The sequence below is a fragment of the Cupressus sempervirens genome, chromosome 7, assembly GCF_028749045.1.
Source record: "Cupressus sempervirens isolate cs-2001-9-10 chromosome 7, ASM2874904v1, whole genome shotgun sequence".
In the NCBI taxonomy this organism is placed as follows: domain Eukaryota; kingdom Viridiplantae; phylum Streptophyta; class Pinopsida; order Cupressales; family Cupressaceae; genus Cupressus; species Cupressus sempervirens.
This window is the reverse complement of record NC_143124.1, coordinates 700,423,113-700,435,161: the sequence shown is the minus strand read 5'-3', so window position 1 is coordinate 700,435,161 and position 12,049 is coordinate 700,423,113. Positions and strand designations below refer to the sequence as shown.

At 33.7% G+C, this 12,049-nt stretch overlaps 1 protein-coding gene across 1 annotated transcript; it reads left to right on the top strand.

Annotated features, from left to right (window-relative positions):
- Positions 1-3,530: 3,530 nt before the first annotated feature.
- On the top strand, positions 3,531-8,769 carry LOC149549141 (uncharacterized). Its single transcript, XM_089794870.1, has 2 exons — positions 3,531-7,491; positions 8,149-8,769. The coding sequence occupies exons 1-2, from the start codon at positions 4,068-4,070 to the stop codon at positions 8,550-8,552; spliced, it is 3,828 nt and encodes a 1,275-aa protein (XP_089650996.1). The 5' UTR covers positions 3,531-4,067; the 3' UTR covers positions 8,553-8,769.
- The last annotated feature ends 3,280 nt before the right edge of the window (positions 8,770-12,049 follow it).

Below are 12,049 nucleotides of genomic sequence, written 5' to 3'. Positions count from 1 at the left end.
ATATGTAGCTTTCACTATAATTTTGTTTGAGGTTCTATTACCATAATAGAAAAGCAAGAAAAGTCTATAACCCTTGCACCTCTACATATAAGTCAACCAAAATAAAACTAACTAGATAGTTAACACAAAGTTAGACATGTTCCAAGGAAATGTAACAAAATTGATCTAGGTACTCTAGAAAGCTCTTTGTGAGCAGTTATTAAATCTAAAGTTAGAATCCTAATATATTGCTCCTCCACAAAAGAAAAATTCATTTTGCTTATTGGGCAAGGGGTTGCCTTGGTGAAGCCCTAAATTGAGGAATCAACTTTGAAATAAAATTAAATGTAAAGCATGTAAGGAAGCAAGATAAATGTAAATATTCAACTTGGTTGATGAAACTCTTTTCTATTTAGGGATTTTCAAATATTATAGATGTTAAATTTGCATTCAAGGATGTAACAAATCTCAGTAAATGTAATTAATCTACCAAAACCAATCCATAGATCTGTGGCTGGAAGTGTGCACTAATGAAGAAGACGATGAATTCCACAATGTAGATCTCCTCTCGTAATGGCTATCAAAAAGATAAATGATGAAGAGAAAATGCTCACAAATGAAGGTTGAATATTTAAAAACACCTTGAATTCTAGAAATGCCTTAGAAAACATTCTATCATGATAGCTTAAATTTTCTTGAGTGTTCATTTTAATTTCTATATGTTCATGGATAGTAGTGGATGTGAAAATAAGGCACCTAGGACTCAATTTATACTATTTTTGGGTGAAAAAATAAAGAAAGCCGATGAGATCACCTAATTTGCAAATTTGAATCCCCTGAGAAAAAAGTAGCCCAGCAACCCCAAATTCCTATGGTATAGACCAACTTTGGTTGACCTATATTAGGGTTATCCTGAGAAGGGTTAAGCCAAAGGGCTTAGAAATTGAACAAAAAATTTGGTGAAAAGGAACTAAGTGGATGAAAGAGCTAATTGAGCACAAACCCATCTATGGTCCTAAAATCACTAAAAGGACTTCAATGATGGGTTCTTCCATTTTAAGATGGTGCATCAATTTATCTTCCTCCTTATACCCTATAGATTTGAGCATGTATTTTTATCACTATCCATCCATCCCTCTCAATCAAGTTGATATTGGTAACTCTAAATGATCTTAGCTCATGAAAATGATCAAAGCCTAGAAAAAGAAATAAAATCAACTTTCCAAAAAACCCATGGTATGATGAAGAATGTAAGGAAACAAAGAAAAGAAGAAAAACATAGGGAAATAATAGGAAGTACATAAGGATTCTAAGATAAGAAATTAAGGATTATATGTGAACTAGAAGGAGAGAATTGATCTAGTTTGAGAGGACCAACCCAAGAGGCTTAAGTTGGACTAAATTACAACAAAGAAATTTAAATAGAGATAATAATATCATAACTTCTCAATCAATAAATATGCAAAATAAATAAATACTGAGAGGGAGAAAAATAAAAACACTCCACCAATAGTCACATCAAGTACCAACCTTTTTTCATCAAAAAACATTAAAAAGGGAACCATAAATTTTGCAACATGTAAGGTGCATGACATAGATGGTCTACACAAAAAAAGGGCTATGGTGCCCTTCATATCTCACATAAATAGAATATTTATTGGAGTCATTAGGAGGGGGGTTTTAGAAAAGTGGACCACTAGTATTTTCATCTCCTTGAACAAAATTGGAAACATCAACAACACTTCAAATTAGCACACTATAGTGATCAACCGTCTTTTTGGTAAACTTTCCGGGAGCATGATTGCAAGGTAAAATTAACACTTGAACTTAAAAGGAGGGAAACATGATCAAGTAGCAAGCTTTTTTAAGACCAAATCACTATACAATATTTCATTATATCACACTCAAATACTTGATTGAGAAATTTGAGATACTTAAGCAGAAGAGTTCTTTTTCTTCTTTGTAGACTTTCAGAAATCTTTTCACACGATACCAAGAATTAGACCCTATAATAGAATGGGAGAGATGAAAATTTAAGAATATTGTAGGGTTTCTCCCCATATGTTGTATGAGTGGTCTTGGACCACAATAAAAAAAAAAAGGTTCTTTTAAGAATGTTTCAAAAATGATATTGTTCTTAGGAAAGGATGTCATTTATCCACAACTCGTTTTAGGATGTACATTGACTTATTGGACGACTGGCTTGACAATTTTGGTGGCATGGGGTTCACTTGACCACTATGTAATATAGTTGTATCTATACATGAATGATCTCATTCTAATGGTAAAAAAAACACAAGATTAGAAGAAACAATTGAAATCCTTACAATTTTTTAATCATGAGGTTGGGTTCTAGATGAACAATGGGAAAAAAAATGTCATAATTTCTACCTTGGAGAGAACAAAGATGCATAGAGAATACCTCTTTAAAGGAATCTCTTCGATTGTGGACATTGAAAATTAATACTTGGGTCTTGATCTCCATAATAAATTTAGTTAGGAAACTTGCAGAGGCAAATTGTTACAAGGGGGATAGAAATCAATACACTCACTTCAAAATAGATGAAGTGTCAAGTTACAAGATTGAAAAACTAGGAAATATCTATCTAGGCTTGTAGTAGTGCTAATGGTGACACATGACTACGATGAATCAATAAGTAACATGTCAACAACTAAATGGAGACAAATAGTGGAAAAATTAATCACAAGAAACCTTAAAACTAAATTATCTATTTTGTATGAGATTGTCTTGGCACGAGCCTATTTTGAATCTTATTTAAAAGACATTTATGAGTCAGTTACTAAACTACTTAGGGAGATTAGGAAACATCTAAAAACACTCTTGTTGAAAATTGCAACATAAGAGAAATTAGATTAACAAAAGAGCACATAGATAGAACAAAATAAAAAATGGATTGATAAGAGTTGTATTAAAATAAGTGAATGCTCATGTATTAGTGAGGAAATAAATAAAGTACATTGAAGGTAAATATGTAAATTGGTCAGCTTGGAAGGAGGCAAGAGTGTTGCTTTAAATATTTTAATCCTATACATGACCATAATTGAAAGAACTTCATAGGAATGGGAATAAAATGGAAAGGAAAAATGTTAATTGCCCAAATTAGAAATAGTTCACACCAAATTTTTTGTGAATTCACAAGATGGGCGATACCCAAAGAAGAGTGGGCAAGTAGAAGATTTTGTAATTACACTCAAGATCATTGGAAATCGATTGGCATTGCATAGAGTGCTCAACCTAAAATGATAATCAAAGGAATTACATTGATACCTTAAAAGCGAACACCTTGAGAAATTTGTTTGAAGAATAAAAAATGAGTAGGATAGCAAGTTTCCTAACCAAGATACACAACAGAAGATCCCAGTTGTAAAAAGAGAGATAGATATAGTAGTCAAAAGCTCATTCCATTTGATTTTTGCTTATTCTTTTATTGCTTGCTACCCATAGATTCAAAGACTATTTAGCCTTATGAATGTAGTAAAACACTTTCATTTCATTTTAATTTCTCTTAGAAAAATATATATTTAAACTTGATTATCTTCGTAATTGAAAAATATTGGTAAATACACCTATTTGACTTCCAGAATTCGTTTACATGTTCTTTGCACCCCCAAGTACGGTTGACTTGAGACATCATAACGGCCATAAAATATAGGCCACGAAGAGCGCCAACTATAGTTGCACATTTCAAAATTTAAAAGCAAGATCATGATAGCATGGACTCATAACTTAAAAATCTTAAAGTAGAGCACGTCTCTCAAAGCCAGGCCAACATGGAACCTCGTATCTGCATTTTTTCAATAAAAACAAAACAAAACATGGAACCTAGTACATCATCACATGCGCCCCTGCAATTAACATCGAAAAGGTTTTTATTTTGTTCCGAGCAGCGTCTTATACGGCATGTAAGAAGCTTGCGAGTCTCTCCTGCTGACTTAACTTTAAAATTGAAGTCTACAGCTGGCATTGATTTTGTATCTCGATTATTGAAAAATTCAGAACATCAGCCAGCCACCACTGTAACATTTTAGTTATTCAGAATGTTTGCAAAGTCAAATTCTAGCAGTAGATGAAGGCGAAAGGCGGCTTCTTTTTGGCAAAGATGAGGAATGGAAAATATGTCATAATCTTCTTCTTCTCTGTCTTGAATGCACTCTCCCCTGTTTTGTGTTTGTCCAACGATGGCATTGTACTGTTATCATTCAAGATGAACCTCAGCAGAAGTTCTCAGGCTGTTCTAAATTCATGGAATAGTTCTTCTGAATCACCCTGCAAAACATGGACTGGAATAACCTGTGACAAATCTCAAAATGTGGTGGCTGTGGATTTACCTTCTCTCGATTTGACAGGCAAAATCCATTCCAACATCTCGGCTTTGTTCTACCTCACAAGGCTCGACCTCAGTCACAACCGCTTCACTGGAAATCTTCCGATTTCTCTAGGAAATCTCCAAAATCTACAAGAGCTTATAGTTGAAGATAATGATTTGTCTGGAGAGATTCCTTCCTCGCTGGGGCTGTTGCGGAATCTTAGTGTTCTGCGCATGGGATTCAACAACTTCCATGGACAAATCCCACTGCAGTTAGGGATGCTTTCCGAGCTTGTTTTCATGAGCATTTCTCACAACAATTTGTCCGGGATTATTCCCACTGACCTCGGAAATTTAACAAAATTGCAGTCGCTAATTCTGTCGTCTAACAGCTTGAGTGGCCCTGTGTCGAGCAAGCTTGCCAACTGCCGAAATCTTTCCGTCATTGATTTGAGCTCAAATTTTCTGGTTTCCATCCCTGCCGAGTTTAGCGAATTGCAGTCTCTGAAAAGGCTCGTGCTTTATTACAATCTTCTGAAACAAGATTTCCCTTTGTTTATTACTAAATGCAGGAGTCTTGAAATATTGGACCTGAGTGAAAATTATCTTGAAGGGATCTTGCCGTCGGAGCTGTCACAAATGAGGAATTTGACGTTGTTAAATTTGACGTTAAATAGTTTGTCCGGCGAAATACCTGCCGAAATTGGGAGCCTTGTAAAGCTGCAATTCCTTCGTCTTGGAGTGAATAATCTTAGTGGACCGATTCCTGATGAAATAGGCCGCCTGAGCGGGATTCGAATCCTGGACCTGAATCAGAATTCGCTGGAGAAGGGAATTCCGGCGAGTTTAGGAAGTTTGAATTTGCTGGAAAAGTTGGATCTTCATGCCAATCAGTTTGAAGGGGGTTTACCTGGTGAGCTGGGACAGTATCGAAGATTAATTTTCATGGATTTGTCAGGCAATAAGCTGAGCGGTTCCATTCCTTCTACATTCAGTTTTTTGAACAGGATTTCGCAGCTCGGAATGTCTGGAAATTCTCTCAGCGGAAATCTTGACGGGCAATTGATCAGGAGTTGGCCGAATTTGATGTCCCTTCAACTCCAGGGTAACCAATTTTCAGGGGCAATCCCTGTGGAGGTCGGAGGTTTAAGAAAGCTCCAAATTTTGTATCTTTATAACAATTCCTTCAATGGATCCGTTCCGCCTGAGATTGGCCAGTGTCCGAGCTTGTTGGAGCTGGACATTTCAGAAAATCTTTTGACCGGTCCGATTCCGTCGGAGCTCGGAAATTTGACGTCTCTGGTCGTCTTCAATCTATTTGCAAACAGTTTGAGCTGCGAAATTCCTGCGGAGCTTGGTAAATTGAAAGCAGTCAAGAAATTGGACCTTTCCAACAACAATCTTACCGGCTCTATACCTGAAGGCATATTTCTGCTGCCTAATTTGAATTTGTTGAATCTTCAATTGAATAACCTTTCAGGCTCTGTTTCTGGCAATCTGGGGAAACTCAGCGATCTGATAGACGTTATTCTTTCAAACAATAGCCTAACCGGAAATCTTCCCCCTCAGATCTGTCAACGAGGAATGTTGCAGCGTTTCATAGTCAATCATAACAAGTTTTCAGGGCCAATTCCCCGGAGTTTGAAGAACTGCACGAGTTTAATCAGGGTAAGGCTCGATATGAATCAGCTGAAAGGGAACATAACCGATGCTCTGGGAGAGTGCCCGAGTCTCTCATTTTTTGACGCAGATTTCAATCAGCTTTACGGAGAAATTCCGGCGACTCTAGGTAACTGCAGTAATCTGACGTCGTTGCACATTTCTGGAAATCTTTTAACAGGAGGAATTCCAAGAGAGCTTGGCCAGCTCAAACAGCTTCATCTTCTTAATGTGTCAGGAAATCTTTTGACAGGGTCTATTCCTCCGGAGATCGGCAATATCACCGCTCTGTACACGCTTGATCTGAGTGATAATAACATTTCGGGTACAATACCGATCCAGCTCGGAAATTTGATCCAGCTGCAGGATTTAGTTTTGGCAGGGAATCAGCTATCGGGAGAGATTCCGCCGGAGATCGGCAATTGTGCTAAATTGATCCAGTTACGGCTCGAAAGGAACAGGCTGAATGAGAGCATTCCGTTCACAATCGGAGATTTAGAGAATTTGCAAATAATATTGGATCTCAGCCAGAATTCACTGGTAGGTCCGATTCCTCAAGAATTAGGTAAATTGGCGTCGCTCATTATCTTGAATCTGTCTCACAATAGTCTTACCGGTCAGATTCCATCAACATTTGTAGATTTGAGCAGTCTATCCTACCTAGATCTCTCCTACAACGATCTCGAAGGTTCTGTTCCCTTTTTCAAAGCTTCCAATGATACACTCTTTACATCTTATATAGGAAATCCAGATCTCTGCGGTGCAGCAGGTTTGAAGCCTTGTATTTCAAGCAATTCAGAACAAGCAGATCGAAAAGACTTCAACAAAATCATCGTCGTTGTTATTCCGACTGCAGCAGCTTTGCTAGTCACAGCGGTTGCGATAGGGGTTGCTTTCCTATGTCGAAGAAGCCGAAATCGGTCGATACAGATTGCGGAAGAAGCAGAGGAAATCTCCATATGGCAGGGCAGGAATATGCTGCCCGATATTCTGGAAGCCACAGAAAACTTTGATGAAAAGTATTGCATAGGCGAAGGCGGATTTGCGTCCGTGTACAAAGCAGTTCTTCCTTCAGGACAGACACTTGCAGTTAAAAAGCTTCACTCTCCTACACATGAAACTGTTGCTGACACTCAAAGTTTTGTTTCAGAAATCCAGACGCTTGCCGCGATTCGACACCGTAACATTGTGAAGCTCCATGGCTATTGTTCTCGCAAGAATTTAAGGCTCCTCGCTTATGGCTTTCTAGAAAACGGAAGCTTGGGAAGCATTCTGCACAGCGACAAGGCAAGGAATCTCAGCTGGTCCACTCGCTATAATATCATTCAAGGCGTGGCGCATGCAATGGCCTATCTTCACCATGATTGCGATCCGCCTATTCTTCATCGTGACATTTCCTGCAGTAATGTACTGCTTGACTCTTCTTTCCATGCTTGCGTCTCCGATTTTGGGACAGCAAAGCTTCTCAATGCCGAATCTTCTAACTGGAGTAAAATTGCTGGTTCTTTTGGCTACATGGCTCCAGGTAAAGAACAGTCAGTTTAAAATTTTAAGTTTCACTGTAAAATCACTCATCAGTTTTCTTGTTTTCCGATCTTGTTAAACTTTCTTTCTAGTACATGTTAGATTAAAGAAACAAATCGTTACAATAGGAAAAATGCTTATTTAAGGCTGTTGATGTCTGTAGAATTTCTGAAGAAAATTAATAGAACGCACACAAACTGCTACAGTAAAGAAAGACTGATAGAGTACAACGAACCTTTCTTCATTCAGTGAACTAAAAGTTTCTTGATCAAGAATCAACAGATGAGAAGATCACAGATCGAATTAGTTATAACCTATTTCTGCCAAAAGATCTTGGACAAAGTTTAGAATTCAAATATTACGAACGGAAAATCTATATTTATAACATGTATGTCTAACACAAAAACTTGTGAAATTACATTTGCAACAATTTCCACGGCTGTTTTTGAGTCTGTACTTGACATTTAATCTTAATTTAACTGCTAATCTAAAGAGCATATTATGTTACAGTAAATTGTGCCAAAAGCTCTGCTGCTAATTTTTAAAAAGTCCATTAGTTTGCAGTAGATTATGCAAAAACTTCTATGAACAACTCTGCCGTAAAGCTTTCCATAGCAAATTCATCCAAACTTATAATTTGAACTTTGAATTTATGCAGAGCTGGCATACACAATGAATTTGACGGAGAAATGCGATGTGTACAGCTTTGGAGTATTGGCGTTGGAAGTGATAAGCGGAAAGCATCCGGTCAGAGAAGGGCAGGACGAGGCCTGGTTTAATGCAGTCCGAAGCAATAACGGAGGTGAGCTTCTGGTAAAGGATATTCTGGATGAAAGACTGGAAGATCCACAGGAATCTATGGTGGAAGACATTATGCGGCTGTTAAAATTAGCATTTGAGTGTATCAATCTGTCTTCTTCAGAAAGGCCAAACATGAGAGACGTAGCAAAGTTTATGGAGGCCACACAAGAAACTGCATATAAAACAAAAGCGCGGCCATGTCTCCTCGACACATTAACCTTTTCGCAACTATTTGCAGGATCCTCAAATGGCGGAACGTAAGATGCATTTCACATAATTTTCCACACCAGAGTTGCAGGTCTTCTTGAAGAAGCCATTTGTGAAAGCTTCCTTTTTCTTTTCATTCAATCAAACTGGGAATGTTGACGTCTTTCCAATTTCACGGCGCAGAAATTCAAAGCAACTTTACATAGTTTATTAAAATATACAATTTACAGTCGGCATTCTCTTCTTCCTCGACCGGTTGCTGCGTCGAATTATTTTCAAGATTAAGATTTTTGTGATTTATAAGATACGAACAAGAGTTCTCGGAGCTTGAGTCCCTGTCTTTTTCAGTTAAACAATGGAAAAATCACTTTTTAGCTATTAAGTTTAGTTACATAAAGATTTCTTTGGTTAAGATAAGGTATTTGTGAAAATTTCAATACTAGATTATTTAGTTTTCAAATTTAAGAAAACTAAAATGTATGTCATATTGTTAAAAAAATAATTGTCTAATTTTTTTATAAAGAAGAATATTTTTTTATTTTATGTTTTATATTAAATATAATAATAAGATTAGATTAGATTAAAAAGCTTTGTTTAGTATAAGCATATTTCATAAAATTTAAAAACAAAAGACTTATAAAAGTTTAAATTAGTACTTTGCATTAATTAATATTTAAATAATAAAATAGATTGTAATAGTTTTTTTGTCAATCTTAAATTAGTTTTTACTTTTTACTTTTTAAAATTCTTATAGATTTAAGCTTGTTAAATTTTAAAAATAATAGAAACTAATTTACTTTTTAAAATAAATATATTGTATTTTTTTTAAAGTATATTGAGACACTATACATCTTTTAAAATCACATAAATTTATATTTAAATTTGAAACAAATGTTAAATTATTTTTCCATTGAAGGTTGTTAAATGTTTAAAATAATAGAGGTCGATTTAATTTTTAAAATGAACATACGGTACATTTTTCTAAAATATTATATTGGTCAATAAATGACACTCTTTTAAAAACACATAAATTTATGTTTAAATTTGAAAATAACAATTTGAGCTTATTAATTTTTTAAAACAATAGTAATCGGATTATTTTAAATGGTATCAATATCATTTATATTATCAATTATAAAATAAAATAAATTGACTAAATAATCTATTATTAAAAATACATAAATATTCTTGAAAAACGATCTTTATAGAGCTCTAATAAAGATATCTATTTAGAAACTAAAAAATGAAGCTCAATTTATTTAAAATTTTATTTTTTCAATTTTCAATTTTTGTTATTTTATAGCCAAAATTTAACTAAAAGGAAAAAACTAAATTAAAAATGAAAAATAAAAATAATAAAAGTAATTAATAGAAATAATTAAGAACATAAAATATGTTAAAATCTAATAAAAAATAATATATAGAATAATAAATTAAAATATATACACGATGGTTAAAAAATAGACAAGCATATAATAAATTAAAAACTATTGAACAAAGGCATTCTTTCACTGAAATCTTTTTTCCAAAATGAAGGTTACACTCTCGATCTGGTTCTTTACTTCACTGCATAATCAACGGGTGTGACATATATAATATAGACATGTCAGAAAGGACGAACATTGATTGATGTATGCAACATAAAGACTTAAGTGTTTTAGTTTACCATTTAGTTGTTGTCATTTAGCATTTACTTGTTGCCTAAAACTATATGATGCCAAACATGGATGATGAATATTTCTGATAGATTCTATTGTAATAGAGTCTAGTGGTGTGAATGACACCTCTTAAATGTAAATAATGTTGTTGATAATTTCTCTTTTTTTGAACTTGAAAATTAATATAAATCCTAGGAAAATTGCACTCGACCATTCAAAAATAAGAGATAAATCAATATAAATTAATTTAAAAATAAAATGTTTGTTAAATTTAGAACTTGAAGTTTTGGAAATTGCACGCAAATTAATAGCGAGGTCAACTGAAAACATTAGTTCCCTACCTATAAATAGACAAGGACTAATAAATATGGAGGAGTAAATAAATATAGAGCACACCATTCTGATTGGACTTTTGTGTATCCAACCAACCACTAAAAAGTTACTTAAAAGAAAAGGACCTCCACACCCAAAAAAAAATCTCCATATAATTTTTTTGTAGTTTGTATTGTAAGAGGATGCTATTACCAAGAATCAAATATGTGCGCAAACATATTGGAATTCTTAACGTGCATATATGATAGCCTGAGGCAGGTTAGGGTGGTATTTAAGTTTAATAAATTTTAAACAGTTTAGTTTTTATTTGAAATTAACTATGTCATGATATTTGAATTATAGTGGTGGTGTTTTTATTATAAGGTTTCAATTTTGATAAGGTGTTATTGTTTAATGTTCAAATGTAGACAATCTTAACAATTCATAATTTCAAGTTATTTTGATGTCATACTATAATGTATAATTATTATTACGGGAATAAAATTATATTCAAGATTAAATACTTTAAAATAATTATATTAAAATCAATGAATTTAAGTGTTGTGAACACAATCAAGATAATGTCTTATTCAAGAGTGTGTAATTGTTTAGATTTCTATTATTTTATAAATGATATAATCAAATGTTTAATGCTTACAATACAAGTTTTCTAGGTAATATCTAAAGGAAAATATAGATCATATTAAAGAGCATTGCTAGAATTAATATGTAAGGTGGCAATTTAAATAGTAGTTAGAGTTCAATTGATTTCTAACATTGAATCAATAATCAATTTTAAAAGTAACAAGGGGAAACAATCATTGCTAATGGAGAATATGAGTCATTTTGAATAATTGAGATTTGTGTTGTATTAAATGAGCTTAAGTGATTTGTTTTCCAAATAGAATAGATTGGTTTATCTTAGAATTTGAAATTGTTTAGACTTATTTATTATTATCTTTTCTTGGAGAAGCACTCCAATATGTTAAATTATTAACATTTATAATATGCATTTCTTAAAATTTTGGTGAAGTAGTCTTAAGAAATTGGGGCTACCCACTCCAACTACATTGTTTTAAAAATGTTTGTACTTTGATACATTATATATATTAGATGCATTGCAAGACAATGTGAACCAAATAATCAATTGTCCTATTTTGGAGAAACAATATAACTAGTATGTTGAGTAACCAGATCAATAAACAAGTCTATCTAGAGCTCCAAATATTATAAACGTCTAGAGGTAGGTGTATTAGTGATACCATAAAATATTTTCTAAAGTCAATTACCATAGCTATTTTTGTAAAAAAGCATAGATATAAACACTATTAATTGTATAAAAAGAATGTCAGATAAAATGGATAAATAAGAGTGTGTTGATATGAATCAAAACCCAAAACATTATTCTCATTGATCAATAATGAAAATCCCCTCTTTTCCATTGATGAAGAAAAAAATGTCAAAAATTCCATCATTACTACCATAGAGAAAAACTCTCCCCTTAATATGATGTTGTATCTTTCTTTGTTTTTCCTTTTATTGATTTCTTCATTATTCTCCCCCTTTACCATCATGGATAAA

Bases quoted from the DNA above. Each gene is read 5' to 3' on its own strand.
- LOC149549141 (XM_089794870.1), top strand. From the start codon at position 4,068: ATGAAGGCGAAAGGCGGCTTCTTTTTGGCAAAGATGAGGAATGGAAAA. The intron at 7,492-8,148 runs GTAAAGAACAGT...GAATTTATGCAG, and splicing joins TTTTGGCTACATGGCTCCAG to AGCTGGCATACACAATGAAT.